This window comes from Podarcis raffonei, chromosome 12 (genome assembly GCF_027172205.1).
Source record: "Podarcis raffonei isolate rPodRaf1 chromosome 12, rPodRaf1.pri, whole genome shotgun sequence".
Classification (NCBI taxonomy): domain Eukaryota; kingdom Metazoa; phylum Chordata; class Lepidosauria; order Squamata; family Lacertidae; genus Podarcis; species Podarcis raffonei.
This window is the reverse complement of record NC_070613.1, coordinates 2184450-2202571: the sequence shown is the minus strand read 5'-3', so window position 1 is coordinate 2202571 and position 18122 is coordinate 2184450. Positions and strand designations below refer to the sequence as shown.

Below are 18122 nucleotides of genomic sequence, written 5' to 3'. Positions count from 1 at the left end.
GTGGTTTGCAAAGTGGGCAGTGCATCCCCGGTCGGGTACGATGACTTAGGGAGGTGCAAAGGGGGCAGCTGGGACGCAGGTGGCGCTGTGGGTTAAACCACAGAGCCTAGGACTTGCTGATCAGAAGGTCGGCGGTTTGAATCCCCGTGACGGGGTGAGCTCCCGTTGCTCGGTCCCTGCTCTTGCCAACCTAGCAGTTCGAAAGCACGTCAAGGTGCAAGTAGATAAATAGGTACCGCTCCAGCGGGAAGGTAAAGGCGTTTCTGTGCACTGCTCTGGTTTGCCAGAAGCGGCTTAGTCCTGCTGGCCACATGACCGGGAAGCTGTACGCCGGCTCCCTCGGCCAATAAAGCGAGATGAGCGCCGCAACCCCAGAGTCGGCCACGACTGGACCTAATGGTCAGGGGTCCCTTTACCTTTTAAGGGGGCAGCAGGGAGGCGCTGGAGGTTTAATGTTTAAGTGGCTACCAGACTCCCGAAAGCTGGTCTCAGCGGATCAAACTCATCGTAGAGCTGGAAGGCCCCCCCCCCCGGGATTCCCCCCCAGGCATAAGCTTTGTTGCATTATTTAAACATCATAGCTTAAATTGGATTTTGGATGAATGCGCAATTAAGCGTTGCTCGTCGGAATGTTGTGGTGTTGTTGTCTTCCTTTGTGGGTTTTGCAAACCGCAATTCTGAATCGTGTTTTTTTAAAAGGGTAGGCTGTGAGGCATTGGGAATGAGTTTATGGAGCCAGGGGCTGGTGGCCAAAAAAGGTTGGGGAAGCACTGCATTACAGTGTTGGTCTTTACGGGATGGTTCTGTGCCGGATCTGAACCTGCGTCCCATTAAATCTCTGGTCTCCTGAATATTTTTTCTCTTAAAAAACAAACCCTGTAACATGATGGACTTGTGCTTTTCTGTTCCAACTGGGCTAGTTTGGTCTGTTTCCCGAAGATGGGGTTCCCTTGAGCTCAGTGCGATTTACTCCTGAGCAAGCAGGATTGCGGTGAGAGCTATAAGTCCCATTGGCTACAGAGAGGCTTGCTTCTGAGTAAACCTGCTCAGGACAATGCTCTGAGACAGCTGCCCTTCAACCTTGGACCCCCAGATATCCCATCCTCGCTGACCGTTGGCTGAGCCCCTTGAGGATAATGAGTGCTGCCGTCCGGCAACATTTTTATTTTTAATTATCCGTTGCATTTATATCCCACCTTTGCCCACCAGTTTGAGGGTTCTGAGAGAGGGAGAAAAGCTTTTCTCCCTGCCATGCATAACGTTATAAACTTCTTCCATGTTGCCCCTATTACCACCTGAGAGTCCTTTTTCTTTCCTGGCCTGCTTTTCACAGAATCATAGAATTGTGGAGTCAGAAGGGGACCAGGGGGTCATCTAGTCCAACCCCGTGCTGTGCAGCAATTGCAATCATAGCTTTCTTTGGGTTCGTCATGCGTTTTCTTGACAGGATGACTGAGCTATGCCAAGGCCTCCTGTCAAAGCCGTGACCCGTTCTAGACTCCACCAAACGTATCCCGGGAGCCAATTTCATCACCAAACATGTGCAGTTACAACGCATGCCAGAGCGTGTCTGAGCACGTACAGAGAGCCTCTGCCTCATCGCATCCATTGCCTGTGCACTTGAGGTTGCAGGAAACGCTTTCCTCATCACAGAAAACATCATCCAGAGAGATTTGACCCCCAGCCCCTCTTAGGTTAAAAATCAACCCTCGGTTGATGAGTATAAGGCAGGTCACCTCTCGGTGGCCACTATGAGATGTTGGACTAGGTGGGCTGTTGACCGGATCCAGCAGTTCCTGAATTGCTGCTGTTATAAGAATTTTGAGGTCTTAGGTATGTAATAAATGTACCAAGCAAAAACGTACATAAATATATAAACCACATGTCTGAAAACCCCACAGAAAAAAAGTCCTGAACAAATTGACCTCAATTATTTCTCTGCATGGTCAAAGTGGGAAACCTCCCCATTGTCTCTTTCCTCACAAATCCTGTCTTAAGGGCACGTTTAAGATAATAATAGGGTGTGAGCCTGTGACCTGGCTCAGGAACTAAGTATTTATCATTACAAAAGACTAGCCAGGCTCCCCAGGGTATCCAATCAAGTGAGCATTAACAGGTAACCTGCCAGACAGGAGGTAAGCAACACACTCAGATTTCTGTTGTAGACCACCCCTTTCTGTGATGTAGGTATGATGTGTCTGGGGGTGGTCTTGAACTCCAGGGCGGGCAATTTAAAATGTCTATATAAGGGCGGACACACCTTGGTTCTGGGTCCTCCTCCTTTCCTGCGTTTGAGGGGAGCACCCTGTTGCAACAGATCAATAAAGATCAGCCTTACGAGCTGCTTTGCTTCTCAATATTCTCTGGTTGGCCTCTGTTCTTTTCTCTGACCGATGGAGAACCTGCAAAGGGCTCTATAAGGGCTCTTGTGTCCCCCATAAGGGAATAAGGGCAGATTTCCGTTTATTGCACTGCTGAGTTATTGCAAAGAGGCCGCCCGGCTGCTAGACCTTTCTCCTCCTCCCTCACCCCTTGACCATCGCTGCCCCCAAAGAGTGGGGCTGGGCGTAGGACCTTTGGGGCAGATTTCTCCCCGGTTTTCTAAGATCCGCAGGTGAGAGAGAAAAGGCTGTCATCCTGTGCCCCTTGCAATCAAAACACGCATTTCCTTGGCTGATCTTCGCACGTTAGGTGTCACCCTTAGGCGATGAGGGCACCGGGAGCTGAGCCAAAGAGGTTCCTGGAATTAAGACCTCGACAAAGTGACTCCTCGGAACTGAGAGCGCTACCTCTGCTGCGCCAGGATGCGTCAGCTCTCAAATCAGGCGTGTGCCGTCCCCAGGGAGACGGGAAATGAGCTTGGCAAGGAGACGTCAGCGGGCATCACCCAGCGAAGCAGTCGCTAGGCTGCAGCGCAAACTCCCGGCTGCGCCTTGAGCGCTGGCAGAGGCCCCAAGGTGGAATTGGGGTTATTATTATTATTTTTGTAGAAGGGGGAGCATGCAATGGTAAACAAGCAGCAGCTGTCTTAAAAAGTGTGTGGCTATCGCAGTGCGTTGTCCGTCTCGCAGGCGGGTACCAAAATGATTGAGGGGACAGAGGGGACTGTCCTGTGAGGAAAGGTTTCGGCATCTGGGACTTTTCCATTTGGAGAAACGATGGGTAAGAGGCAACACGATAGAAATTTGTAGAATTCTTCCCCCCCCCCAATTTTTTTTATTCATTTTATCACACAAATAAACAACACAAACAGAAAAACAAACAATGCAAACAAATTCTTATCTTATCCTTATTTTTTCTAAACATTGTTAGGTGAGCTTCCCCAAGTCCCCCCTATCTGATTTTCATTTTACCTCATCTTTAGCTGTTTACATATATCATAATTTTTAACCATTTTTTAAATCACACTTACTTTTACTATAATAATCTTCACATTTTATCCCTTACAAGTAATACTTTTTAAAAATACACTATCTTCTTCTAACCTTACATCCTATATCCACATCCAAAGCTATTCTAAGATTTAAATATTAACATATTTTTTTCAAATATTCTTTAAACTTCTTCCAATCTTCTTCCACCATCTCTTCTCTCTGGTCTCGGAGTCTCACAGTCAGTTCGGCAAGTTCCATAGAGTCCAGAAATTTGTAGAATTCTGTATGGCATGGAACGGAGAAAATCTTTCTCCCTCTCTCCTAACACTAGACCTCATGGGCATCGCATAGAAGCTGAATATTGGAAGATTCAGGACATAAAAGGAAGTCCGTCTTCAGGCAGCGCATAGTTAAACTGTGGAACTCCCTCCCACAGGAAACAGGGATGGCCAACAAGATGGATGGCTTACAAAAAGGATTAGACACATTCAAGGAGGCAGTGTTAGAAACTCAGGTATATAAGCCAGGCACCAAATGCCAGCTTGAATCTAGGTTGCAGTCGCCACAACGGAACTTCTCGTTCGCCAGGGGGTTGGACTAAATGACCCTTGGGGTCCCTTCCAACGCCACAATTCTACAATCTCAACTACACTGCTTGACTCCAACTTGCTCTTGCAACAGTTCACTTGTCCCAGTATGCAAGGAGAAACACACACAGAGGAAATGGAAACGGAATTAGCTATGGACTAAGGCGGAAGTTTTTAAACAGTGCTCGCCAGCTTGGCACCCAGAAATCTACACGTAATATAATATAATAATAAAAATAATAATAATTTATTATTTATATCCCGCCCATCTGGCTGGGTTTCCCCAGCCACTCTGGGCAGCTTCCAAGAAAACACTCAAATTCAATAACCTATTAAACATTAAAAGCTTCCCTAAACAGGGCTGCCTTCAGATGTCTTCTAAAAGTCTGGTAGTAGTTGTTCTCTTTGACATCTGGTGGGAGGGCATTCCACAGGGAGGGCACCGAGAAGGCCCTCTGCCTGGTTCCCTGTAACTTGGCTTCTCGCAGGGAGGGAACCGCCAGAAGGCCCTCGGTGCTGGACCTCAGTGTCTGGGCAGAACGATGGGGGTGGAGACGCTCCTTCAGGTATACTGGGCCAAGGCCGTTTAGGGCTTTAAAGGTCAGCACCAATATGTTGAATTGTGCTCGGAAACGTACTGGGAGCCAATGCAGATCTCTCAGAACCGGTGTTATGTGGTCTCGGCGGCCGCTCCCAGTCCCCAGTCTAGCTGCCGTATTCTGGATTAATTGCAGTTTCTGGGTCACCTTCAAAGGTAGCCCCACATAGAGCGCATTGCAGTAGTCCAAGCGGGAGATAACCAGAGCATGCACCACTCTGATGAGACAGTCTGCGGGAAGGGAGGGTCTCAGCCTGCATACCAGGTGGAGCTGATAAACACTTGTGCCGATAGGAAAACGCGCCTGGCGCCTGGCTAATTTCGAACACTGCATGGAAGAGAGGGCTGTCGAAGGCTCCTGGCCACACTGACTTTGCTCCGCTTCCATGGTCAGAGGCAATGCTTTTGAACACCAGTTTGTGAAAACCCCAGGAGGGGAGATCTGCTCTTGTGCTCAAATCTTGCTTGCAGGTTTCCCATGTGCGTCTGGACCCAAGAAAAGGATGCTAGACTAGATGGGCCATTGTCCTGACCCGGCAGCCTCTCCCTGTGTCTACCAAGCCCTTCCAGGATCTATGGACCTCTGTTAAAGGATCTAACATTGGGGTGAAACTTTGCAGACCGTTTAAAAAGGATAACCGATGCAATTGGGGAAACCATAACCAATTGTCAAGATATAAATTAGATGAATTTGTTTCCCTCCTGGCCCCTCCAGATGCCCCTGTCTTTGCCACTCAAAGGATGGATGCTCTGTTTAAAGGGCTGACATTTCCAACAGGTGGTCTTTTACCTGGCAAAGCTCTGCCAGTTCCTGTGGGCGACGCAGGTGGCAGGAACGGAGGTGGCGGTGAAACGCCTTGGCCCCCCCAAGTTCCCAACCATTGGCTTAATTCCTGGACTGCGGAGCCTCTGGGCCAGCAATTCTTTCCTGCAGGGGAGCTTCTGATGGGGTCTGGCAGCTTTGAAAACCTGTCAGGAGGGATGATGTGGGGATAGAGCCGCCCGCGGAAGAATTGGCCTGCCAACGACCGTCTTCCATCCTTGCGGACACATTTGCTATTTCGATTGATAACAGGTTGCCTTCTCTAATCACGCCAGGGAGGCAGAACCCGTCTGCTCGGATCTCGTCGCCTCACTCTGGCATTTGGGGCGCTCGCTCAGGTGACATGATAGAAGTTTACAGAACGACACAGTGAAAAAGTTCCTCTCTCATGACTTGTCGACACCCGTGAAGCTGAAGGCTGGGAGATTCAGGACTGGTGAAATAAAGTCCCACTCAGCGCATGGTTAATCTATGCAGGAGCAGTGTTCAAAATTAGCCAGGCGCATTTTGCACATGCCTATTGGCCACCTGCGACCAAGTGAAGGTGCCAGGATGGCGCCGGACATCTCCACCTGAGGATCTTGTCTGTTTTCACACACTAATACTGCATCCTGTGGGATTCTATCAGTTACTGCAGAGCTTTCCAACCTTTTCACGTTGGTGACACACTTTTTAGACATGCATCATTTCGTGGCACAATCATTCAAGGCACTTTCTTGATCTCCTGCCCTCAGGCAGAAGATATAGAAGCAGGATTAGTTGCACCAACAGGGTAAAGAACAGCTTCTGTCCGTAGGCTGTTAGGCTGCTGAATGAAAAGAGAACAACAGGGCAACGGACTTTCAGTAAACAAGGGGAATTAAGACGAAGAGAGCTGAGTGGGGGGTGCTCGTGTAATCTCACTGCATACAAGTTGTACAAGCGACAATAAAGTATTTCAATTTCAATTCAGTTCCACTAGCAAACCAGAGGTTAAACTAGCCCCTTTCCAGCCCTGGGAGGAGTGTTGGTGCAACAAACCGAATCACTAATGCAGAGGCTTGCAACCTTTTGGAGTCCATAGCTCCCTTGACCAAGTCCATTTTTTCTGTGGCCCCCCTGTGGGGCTCAGGAGCCCAGTCATGCCCCCCCTTGCCTGCAGAGCCGGCAGCCCCTCACCCTTTTTCGAACACCCTCCCTTGTGGAGTATTCCCTTGGCCTCCTCTCCCCTCTCCTTGGGAGTCCTCTGGGCAGCTGCCACCCCTGGTCTCTGAGCTGCCCCACTGAGAGGTGCCTCCTCACCCTGCCCCACAAGGGCCTGGGAAGCACCCCTGTCCAGCCCCAGAGGCCCCATTCACTTGGGGAGCTTGTAGCCAGGGCTGCTGCCACAAACAGCCACACAAGCCTTTGGGAGGCAGAGACGCAAGAGGCCTCAGGAGAGGGAGGGAAGGAAAGGGGCAGAGGCCAGGGTTGCCAGAGGCACCCCGACCATCTTTCAAGGCACCCCAGGGTGCCACGGCACACAGGCTGAAAACCACTGCACTGACGTGTCACGACACACAGTCTGCCTTCTGTATCCTGAACTGCACAATCAAAATGAATTTTGGGAAGCAAAATGCTTTTTCTGTGCCGCCTGAGCAGGAGCAGTGAACAAGTTTGTAGTTACCGGTAATTGTTGTCGCTTGTTTTCGGTTCCCCTGCCCTGCTCACGGCTGTGAAGAATATCCCCACGTTATGAATGGTCTGCATCACGCTTGAGAAAAAGAGGCAGGAATAGGCCAAAATAGATGTGGACTGTTCCTGGATCAAGTGACTTTTCTTCTTTTAAGTTCTCAAAGCTCTGAACCAAGTTTGAGGTTGTCCTCTGAACTAGCCAGGTGTTTAACTAGTAACCGATCACAGTCAGTCCATTCGAAAAAGAAAATTCAGAGCTGCCTTGGAAGGTACCCACCAAAGGTTATCAAGCCCAACCCCATCATTGCATCGAAATTTGATTCACATTTTATTTCATTTGGTGCATATATCCCAATTATTACTATCTTCTCGTCTTGGGGTGTTATCTGTTCATCCTTGTTCATCCTTAAACAGTTGCTTTGGATCGTCTTTGAATAACGCTTGTAGTTTCATGAGGAATTTTGGATATAACGGAGATGTAAAAAATTCGGATTATCATAAAAGATGCAGGAGGACCTACAAAGGGGAGGAAAGAAGTCCAGGAGATTCTTTGGGATCTTGTTTTTATGTTGTATGTTTGTGATTGTAAAATTTTAATTTGAAAAAAAACAAATAAATTTATTTAAAGAGAGAGAGAGAATTAAAAAAAAATAAAAATTGATTTGATTTGATTCACGTGGCAAAACATTCCGGCCTCCTTTGCCTTTGCCAACTGCTGTGGAACCAATTAAATGATGCTGTCCCCAAGGTGGCAGTTATGGAATTGTGTGAGAATGGAACGCTCAGGTGGGCTTCATTCCCTGAAGCAAATTGGCATTGTCCTCCAGAATCCTCCTCCCTTACAGACCCTCTTGGGTGCTGCCTCTCGGTAATTTCTCTTCCCTCAGAGGCTCACAGTGGGGCACCCCAGGGCAGCGCCTTCTCTGTGGCGGCCCCTAAACTGTGGAACTCCCTTCCGAAATAGGTATACCTGCCACCTTCCTTGCACTGCTTCCATAGGATACTGAAGACACATCTCTAGAACCTGGCTTCTGATGCCTGAGTTGTGTGTTTTTAGGACCCGGCTCGTTTTTACTGTTGTAAAAGGTAAGGGTAAAGGACCCCTGACCGTAAAGTCTAGTCGCGGATGACTCGGGGGTTGCGACGCTCATCTCGCTTTACTGGTTGAGGGAGCCGGCATTTGTCCGCAGACAGTTTTTCCGGGTCATGTGGCCAGCATGACTAAGCCGCTTCTGGCGAGCCAGAGCAGCGCACAGAAACGCCGTTTACCTTCCCGCCGGAGCGCTACCTATTTATCTACTTGCACTTTGACGTGCTTTCGAACTGCTAGGTTGGCAGGAGCAGGGACTGAGCAACAGGAGCTCACCCCGTCGCGGGGATTCGAACTGCCGACCTTCTGATCGGCAAGCCCAAGAGGCTCTGTGGTTTAACCCACAGCGCCACCTGCATAGGTTGTGTTATAAGAAAAAACTGCTCCTTTTCCCTTATGGGGTACCCAAGAGCCCATATAGAGTCCTTTTTTAGGTTCTCTATCAGTAGGAGAAAATAACAAAGGCAAACCAGAGAATATTGAGAACCAAAGCAGCTAGTAAGCCTGATCTTTATTAAAGCTGTTGCAACAGGGTGCTCCCCTCACACGCAGGAGGCAGGAAGAGAATCCCAAACCATGCGCGCAAGCCCTCATATAGACTTTTGAACTGCCCACCCTGGAGCCCAAGACCACCCCTCCATACATCATACGTACATCAGAGAAGGGGCGGTCTACAACAGAAATCTGAGTGCATTGTTTTAAACCCTGTCTGCCAGGTTACCTGCTTGGGTACCTGGGCATCCTGGCCACTCTTTTGTTATGATAACTACTCAGTTCCTGAATTGAGGTCACAGGCTACAGGCTCACCCTATTCATATCTTAACTGTGCCCTTGAGACAGGATTTGTGAGCAAAGAGACAATGGGGAGATTTCCTATGACCTTTGACCTTGCAGAGAAATATTTGAGGTCATTTGGGAGAGACAAAATGGTTTCAGGACTTTTTTCTGTGGGGTTCAGACATGTGGTTTATACGTTTATTATGTGCCTGCTTGGTACATTTATGAACATTTATTTTTTATATGTAAGACCTTAAAATTCTTATAACAGTTGTTTTAATATTGTGTTTTAATGTTGTATCCCAAACTGGGACCTTCAGATGAAGGAAGGGTACTAGGAATAAGCCGCGGGCCAAAAAGCTCCACGATTACACAGGACTAGCCATGTGACGTCCAATTCAAGGGGGCGACATGGTAGAAGTTGTCAGAAAGGGAAATGTCGCTTTTTCCTTAAAAGCAAAGGGTCTCAGAAAAAGTTGAATCTGAGTGGAAGGAATGCAAACTGTGAGGTAAATGCAAACCAGAATGCTTCTATTGTATGGTTTAATGATGTGCAGGATCATTCATATCTGCCGGCGGTTTGGCTTTATCGCTTGAAGAAATAAGAAACATGGACTGTGGGAAATGAAAACGTAGTAAAAAATCACAAGGCGGCAGTTATTAGATTCTAAGGCATAATGTTGCTATGGGGCAGAATGTTCCCTTGCTGAAGGCCATAGATCAGGGGTCGGCAACCTAAGGCCCATGGGCCGGAAGCAGCCCATAGAGGCCATTTAACTGGCCCTCGAGCCGCTCCTGAACTGAGCCACCCGCTTGGCGAGTCCCTGCGCACTGCTCTAAACCAGCACAGCGCGGCGTGGGGACTCTCTTCTGCGGCTTTGAAAATCACTTCTACACATGCCCAGACGCCGGAAATCGCACCTGCACAGGCACGATTTTTGGCGTCTGGGCATGCGCAGAAGCGATTTCTGGCGCCGCGGACATGTGCAGATGTGATTTCCAGTGTTGCGCTGTGCAGAGGATCTCCATGGGAGTGATCCAGCGCATGCCCAGTAAACCTTGCCGACCCCTGCCATAGATGCAAGACTCTGGCAAAATGTAACTTTCCTTCTTCCATGCGCTACAAGGCTGGTTGTAATACCAGATACAGTGGTACCTCGGGTTAAGCACCTACCGTATTTTCCGCTCCATAAGACGCACCCGACCATAAGACGCACCTAGTTTTTAGAGGGGGAATGCAAGAAAAAAAATATTCTTTAAAGGGAGCGCTGAGCAGAGCCTGTATGCATCCCATGCTCTGCTCAGCGCTCCCTTTCACGAGCCGCATGGCACTTGCGGGCTTTTCCCCGAGCAGGGAGAAGGGCAGCCCCTCCTCGGGGAAAAGCCCCCAAGAGCCACACACATGCTCCACGCGGCTCTTTAAAGGGAGCGCTGCTCTTGGGGGCTTTTCCGGGAGGTGGGGGAAGGGACTGGGGGGCTAAGCCAGAAGCTAGAACAGCGAGAGGGAGCGCTGCGCAGCGATCCCTCTCGCTGTTCTGGCTTCTGGGATAGCTGCGCAGCCTGCATTCGCTCCATAAAGCGCACACACAGTTCCCCTTACTTTTTAGGAGGGAAAAAGTGCGTCTTATAGAGCGAAAAATATGGTAATTCGTTCTGGAGGTCCGTTCTTAACCTGAAACTGTTCTTAACCTGAAGCACCACTTTAGCTAATGGGGCCTCTGTTGCCGCTGTGCCGCAATTTCTGTTCTCATCCTGAAGCAAAGTTCTTAACCTGAGGTACTATTTCTGGGTTAGCGGACTCTGTAACCTGAAGCGTCTGTGACCTGAAGCATATGTAACCCAAGGTACCACTGTAGTTTTAAAAGGAATGTTGAATTAGCAGGCGTCAGCAGATGGAGAGCTTGCTGGCACTTACCAGTGGCTCAAGAATAAAGAATAGACATTTCTTTCCAGGTCTTTTCCTTTCCTTGGCTTAGCAAATAATTACATAGGGGTGCTCCCCAACCGATGGGGAATAGGGGAGGGATGTTCTTGCACACGGGGTGTAAGTTTTTGTCTGTACTAATCTGGGTGTGCCTACACTGGATGCTCATCCTTGCAAGGATGTATGTATCAATAAATTTCTTTTGCTTTTTCAGCAGTTTTGTTCAGGTTTTATTGGGAAAGGCCCCAGGGCTCCAAATCCTGGGACCTGCTTTATTTCTAACAACTTGGTGTGTTGGCCGGGAATCTGTGTTGTCTGGCTACCGGCTTAGAGTAAGGGCAAGGTGCGTCCTGATCCATTTAGCAGCCCTTGGCTCACAAGTGGGGACAGAGAGATACTGTATTTTTCGCACACCTGACCATAAGACGCACCTAGTTTTTAGAGGAGGAAAACAAGAAAAAAAATATTCTGAACCAGACAGTGGATGTATGATTTTTGTGGTTCATGCTGTGGCCACAGACATGTGCTCTGATGGTGAATTTGGGGTAGCCCAATGCAAAAATCCTGAGGACCCATGTGGATCCGTGCTTTGTAATCACATTTTTACACCATTGCAGCCCCAGGAAACAGTGGATGCATGATTTTCTTGGTGCAGGCTGTAGCCATGGGCATGCTATGTGATGGTGAATTTGGGGTGACCCAGTGTAAAAATCCTGCGGATCCATGTGCTTTTACCTCCCCACTCCCAGGCAGCCTCCTTTATCTCTAGCATCCCTTATCTCCCTCCCTGATCACTTGCTGATCAGCTGATCAGAGGCTTCGTTTCAACACCCCCTTCCCTCCCCCCCCCCAAAGCACGATCTGCTTTTCTCCCCTGGGCAATTTGGCTCCAGGGATCATGCATGCGCTCCATAAGACGCACAGACATTTCCCCTTACTTTTTAGGAAGAAAAATGTGCGTCTCATGGAGCAAAAAATACGGTAAGTTTTTCTTGCTCTCTCCTAGCACTCGGAACACATGGGCAGCTGATGAAGCTGACAGTTGGAAGAGTCAGGACGGACAAAAAGACGTCCTTCTTCATTGTTAAACTGTGGAACTCCCTCCCACAGTAGGCAGTGATAGCCACCAAGCTAGATAGCTTTAGGATTAGATAAATTGATGGAGGAGAGGGCTATTGACAGCTGTTGGTTATTGGTGTAGGGGCTCAAGAGTGGCTTGTGAGAGCCATATGGTCTGAGCTTGGAGCAACCAGCTCGAACCACTTCCCAGGTTGACCTTCTCGGGGAGGCTGAGGAGGGAGCAAAGACCTGATTACCTGGTTCCTCCCCAGGTGAGGGGATGTGGGTTTATTCGCTGAGCCTGGCAGGACACCTTACTCTATGGTTTTAACCCCTTCATGCACCCATTCGACTTACGCATCTTGGTTATATGAGGCTGCTTATCCCACAGACCTCCACCCTGGTTGATGTGCTGTGGCAGGAGGTGACCTTTGAGGATGTCGCTGTCAGCTTCTCCCACGAGGAGTGGTCCATGCTGGACGGGTGGCAGAAGGATCTGCACCAGGAAGTGATGCTGGAGAATTTCACGTTGCTTCTTTCCGTGGGTAAGGCCTGGTGCGCTGCTGTCGCCCTTGCAGAAAGGGCCATCCTGCCCCCTTGTTTGGGGTGGCCCCTCTGTCCCACAGGCTACAGAGGCTGGTTGTGTGGGAGAGATGCAGGGGGCCCAATCCAGCTGGACATTCTCTCTCTCATTTTTATTAAATTTTCTGTTTTACAATTTAAAGTACAGTTGACCCTCTAGTTACGTACTTCTCTGGATATGTAACTTTTGGGTTACGAACGCGGCAAACCCAGATGTGTACACTTCCAGGTTTCGCCACACGCGCAGAAGTGCTCTGCGCGCCGCATACATGTGCAGAAGCGCTCAGAGAAGATTGGAAAGCATTTATAGGCTACAGTGGTGCCTTTCTGTTGGGGATAATTCAGACTGAAATTCCCAGGTTTCAAAAAAGGTTATTTATGTATGCCGCCACTGCAGCCCGTGTTTTGTTCGCCCAGAAATGGAAAACGAGGGAGGTCCCAACCAAAGAAGAATGGCAACTTAAGCTGATGGAAAATGTGCAGCTTGCAGACTTAATATATAGAATAAGAGAACAAGAAGAATATGCCTACAGACTTTTCTGGTTGCGTACGGACCCCCAGAATCAATTTAATTCGTATCCGGAGGATCCACTGTACTCATTTTTACATCCTTAAGATATCAATGACATCCTTTCTTCTCTTTCCAGGGTTCATTTTGCATATCATAAATCCCTGCATATTTTTCACAAACCATATCATTCAGCATTCCATTATTACATCCCTCGAAACTTATTTACACGGCTGAATTTATCTTAACGCTGCCAGTGTTTTCAGCTGTACACAGTTTTTTCCCATATACAGTGGTACCTTGGTTTGCAACCGTTTTGGATTACAACCACGTCAAACCCGGAAGTTCGTGTCCCTTTTTTTGGATGACAACCCATTTTTTTGTGGATTACAACCAATTTTGGGGGGGAGGCCCCATTGACGAAAGCGCACCTTGGGTTACAACCTGTTTTGGTTTACAACCAGACCTCCGGAACGGATTATGGTTGTAAACCAAGGCACCACTGTAGCCAATAAATGCTTTCCAATCTTCTCTAAATGTATATTCTTCTTGTTCTCTTATTCTATATATTAAGTCTGCAAGCTGCGCATATTCCATCAGCTTCAGTTGCCATTCTTCTTCGGTTGGGACCTCCCTTGTTTTCCATTTCTGGGCGAACAAAACACGGGCTGCAGTAGTGGCATACATAAATAACCTTTTTTGAAACCTGGGAATTTCAGTCTGAATTATCCCCAACAGAAAGGACTCTGGGTTTTTTGCGGTGGACAGTACATTTAAACATTTTTTTCAATTCATTATAGATCATTTCTCAATAATCTTTTATCCTTTTACAAGTCCACCACATGAAAGAACATTCCCTCTACCTCTTTGCATCTCCAGCACTTACCTGATTCTGCCTTGTACATCTTAGCAAGTCTACTCAGAGTAAAGTACCATCTGTAAATCATTTTCAAGTAGTTCTCCTTCAAAGAATAGCATGCTGTGAACTTCAAGCCACTTTTCCAGAGTTTTTCCCAGACATCTGGCAGGACATTCTCCTGCATATGGGAGTGTTATTGTCATTATTGCAATTATTTTGATTTATTTATTTTTTTAAAATACTTTTTATTAACAGGCCAATCAAATCACATTATTTCCAAATCACATTAGTTCCAAATTATACAGCCAGATTTTTAAATTTTGTTGGGGGTACCCATACATCAAGCTCCGAACGGGGGTCCAAGCATCACTTATATTGCTGCTTTAATTAAACAGCAATTATTTTGATTTATTAACCTGCCTTTCCCCGTAAGTTCCCAGGGCGGGTTAGAGCAATTTAAAACACATTATTAAACACATTAAATAAACAAATAATCATCACAATTGCAAAAAATACAATCAATAACATAGAATGAAAACAGCAGCTAATGGAAAGCAGCAGAAATTCATATAAATGCTTAAATTAGATTTAGATTTTCAGTCCTTCTGCATTAGAAAGCTTCATGGCTGTGCTCTAAAAAGGAATTACTTTTCCTGCCAGAGCTCTCACACATCCCCCATTCAGTTTGATGGAGCCCGTGCAGCAGAACTTTGCCCTGAGTTGTATCCCTTTATGTTTATAGGTTTCCCTCCGATTTCTCTGCTTCGAAAATCCAGCTAGCCTGAACTGGCTAAATTGACCCTATCATGTTGCAGGAGGTTCTGCCTTTGCAACTTACAGTGGTACCTTGGTTCTCAAACTTAATCTGTTTTGGAAGTCCATTCCAAAACCAAAGCGTTCCAAAACCAAGACACACTTTCCCATAGAAAGTAATGCAAAATGGATTAATCCATTCCAGACTTTTAAAAACAACCCCTAAAAAAAAAGCAATTTAACATGAATTTTACTATCTAACGAGACCATTGAACCATAAAATGAAAGCAATAAACAATGTACACAATCAATCAGTAGCTGAACTGGATTCCACGGTCACACACAAAAAAGAGCTGCAAAAACAAAAATGCAAAATAAATAGCAAAAACAGACAAATCTCAAGGTAACACTCAAAACAGAAGTGTGACACTCAAATCGGAAGCGTAACACTCAACACGGAGCATGTTTGGCTTCCGAAAATAGTTCACAAACCGCAACACTTCTGGGTTTGCAGTATTTAGGTTGCAAGTTGTCTGAGTACCAAGGCATTTGAGAACCAAGGTACCACTGTATTTCTTTTTGAGCCCTCGGCCCTCAAACGGGATAGAAATTTGCAAACGACGCAAAGCATATAGAAATAGAAAATAGAAATTCTTTATTGTCACTGGACCGCTTGTTTACAGTGAGATTAAATGAGATTAAACGAGTAGATTTTATAAAACTCTGTGTCATGCAAACAGAGAACCATAGAGTTGGAATTGGGTACTGAGGATCATCTAGTCCAACCCCCAGCAATGTCCCCTTTTGTGATTGGGTTGGAGAGCCCTTAGTGGACATATATTGTTCCTGGTCCCAGAAAACCTTACTGGCACCCTCGGGTGTCACTTGGCTTGAGCTCCCAGTTTCAAACTTAGGTCCCTCCCTTTCTGCTTTGCAAACAGGCCGTTCCATTCCTCCGGCGGAGCTGTCGTCCTTCATCAATCAGCCAGAAGGAAATATTGAGGACCAGAAACTTGGCGGGGCTGGTGGGGAGGACAGAACCAGCGGTAAGAAACCAAAGGAAGAAAATACAACGCAAACAATATCAGAACCCTTTAACAGTGCTGGAAAAACATTGTTTTCCCAGTATTTTTTGGCAAGGGATTAAAAACCCACATCACTTAAAATAGCATTATAGGGAATCTTTTAAAGTTTAATTGACTATTGTATTTTAATATTCTGTTGGAAGCCGCCCAGAGTGGCTGGGGAAACCCAGCCAGATGGGCAGGGTATAAATAAATTATTATTATTATTATTATTATTATTATTATTATTATTATTATTATGCTATTCCCTTCCCCATGGCCAAGGTCCGTCTATAATGCCTACTCGCAAGTAAGCCCCAGAGAGCAAAGGTCCGTTTCAGCCTCAAATAATGAAAAACCCCATAGTTTGCAGGTTAGCATAAGAACATAGGAAGACTCCAGGATCCTGTTCTTACAGCAACCAGCCAGATCCCTGTGGGAAACCAGCAATCAGGATTCGAACGCAGAGCCCTCTCCCCTCCTGCAGTTTCCAGCAACTGAAATTCAGAAGCAAGTTGCCTCTGGCTGTGGAGGCAGAACAGAGACATCCTTGCTAGCAGCCATCAATAGCCCTCCCCTCCATGGATCCTATTTTAAAGCCATCCATGTTGGTCATTGCTGCCTCCAGTGGCAGCGAGTTCCATAGTCTTAACTCTAGTTCAGTCCACCCTGGAGGGGATTTGTGGGTAGTTTCCCTTTGTGGGGCTTTTTCTGGGAACCAGCCCCTGCCAGAGCTGGGTTCTTTCCCAAGCCGGCTGGCAGCGGGGCAGGCTTGACTTACAAATATATCCCCTCATTATAGATTTCTTCTGTTACTTTTTTTAAAAAGCAAAATGGTGCTAGGATTATTTTAAAAGCCTCTTCTCCCCCCCTCCACCCCATAGAAAGGACAGATGTAATAATAATAATAATAATAATAATAATAATAATAATAATAATAATAATGTATTATTTATACCCCGCCCATCTGGCTGGGCTTTCCCAGCCACTCTAGGCGGCTTCCAACAAAATATTAAAATACAATAATGCATCAAACATTAAAAGCTTCCCTAAAGAGGGCTGCCTTCAGATGTCTTTTAAAAGTTTGGTAGTTATTTTTCTCTTTGACATCTGGTGGGAGGGCGTTCCACAGGGCGGGTGCCACCACCGAGAAGGCCCTCTGCCTGGTTCCTTGTAAGCTTCTCGCAGTGAGGGAACTGCCAGAAGGCCCTCAGAACTGGACCTCAGTGTCCGGGCAGAACGATGGAGGTGGAGATGCTCATCAGGTATACAGAACCGAGGCCGTTTAGGGTTTTCAAGGTCAGCACCAACACTTTGAATTGTGCTCGGAAACGTACTGGGAGCCAATGTAGGTCTTTCAAGACCGGTATTATGTGGTCTCGGCGGCCGCTCCCAGTCCCCAGTCTAGCTGCCGCATTCTGGATTAGTTGTAGTTTCCGGGTCACCTTCAAAGGTAGCCCCACGTAGAGCGCATTGCAGTAGTCCAAGCGGGAGATAACTAGAGCAGTGTTTCCCAACCTTGGGCCTCCAGCTGTTTTTGAACTACAATTCCCAGCATCCCTGACCACTGGTCCTGCTAGCTAGGGATGATGGGAGTTGTAGTCCAAAAACAGCTGGAGGCCCAAGGTTGGGAAACACTGGACTAGAGCAGGCACCACTCTGGCGAGGCAGTCTGAGGGCAGATAGGGTCTCATCCTGCGTACCAGATGGAGCTGATAAGCAGCCGCCCTGGACACAGAACTGACCTGCGCCTCCATGGAGGGGCCTCCCAGATTGGCGCCAGCGGAACTGCAGTCTAAAACATACGAAGCCCACCAGATTGAGGGAGGCTCCCTGAGGGTTTCTTTTCTGCTTTCGGGGAACCGTTCCTTTTTTCAGAGGACGCATCCGAGCTGGAGGGACCTTGGGAGCTGGAGGACCTGAATGAGGAAGGGGAGAGGTGCCTGACCCCAGCTAGCAACCGGGACGGTAAGAGTGGGAAGAGGAATGGAGTGTTGGAATCACAGGTTGTGGACTTGGGAAGGGCTCCCCCATGGTCATCTAGTCCAACCCGCTTGCAATGCAGGAATCGCAGCTGAAGAGCCCCTGACAGGCGGCCCCCCACCTCACGTTTAAAAACCTCCAGTGGAAGAGAGTCAACTGCCTTCTGAGGGAGTCCGTTCCACCATCAAACGCCCTTTTACCCTCAGTTTTTCTATATGTTTAGTTGGGATTTCCTTTCTTGTAACTTGAAGCCATGAGTTCGAGTCCTACCCTCCATTGCGGTAGAAAAAATGCTTGCTCCATCTTCCATGTGACTTTAGATATTTGAAGATGGCTCTCATATCTCTGCTTTTCCAGGCTAGACATACCCAGCTCCTTCAACCGTTCCTCATATGGCTCGGTTTCAATAATAACAACAACAACAACAACAACAATTTATTATTATTTATACCCCGCTCTTCTGGCTGGGTTTCCCCAGCCACTCTGGG

General features: G+C 47.4%; 1 protein-coding gene across 1 annotated transcript in view; it reads left to right on the top strand.

Moving 5' to 3' along the window:
• The window catches only part of KRBA1 (KRAB-A domain containing 1), a 52500-nt gene that overhangs the window by 3377 nt on the left and 31001 nt on the right, over window positions 1-18122 (top strand). The window contains exons 2-4 of the mRNA XM_053410274.1: window positions 12277-12430; window positions 15529-15633; window positions 17530-17619. Of these exons, the coding sequence (XP_053266249.1) occupies window positions 12277-12430; window positions 15529-15633; window positions 17530-17619 (349 nt within the window). The remainder of the gene's footprint in view (window positions 1-12276; window positions 12431-15528; window positions 15634-17529; window positions 17620-18122) is intronic.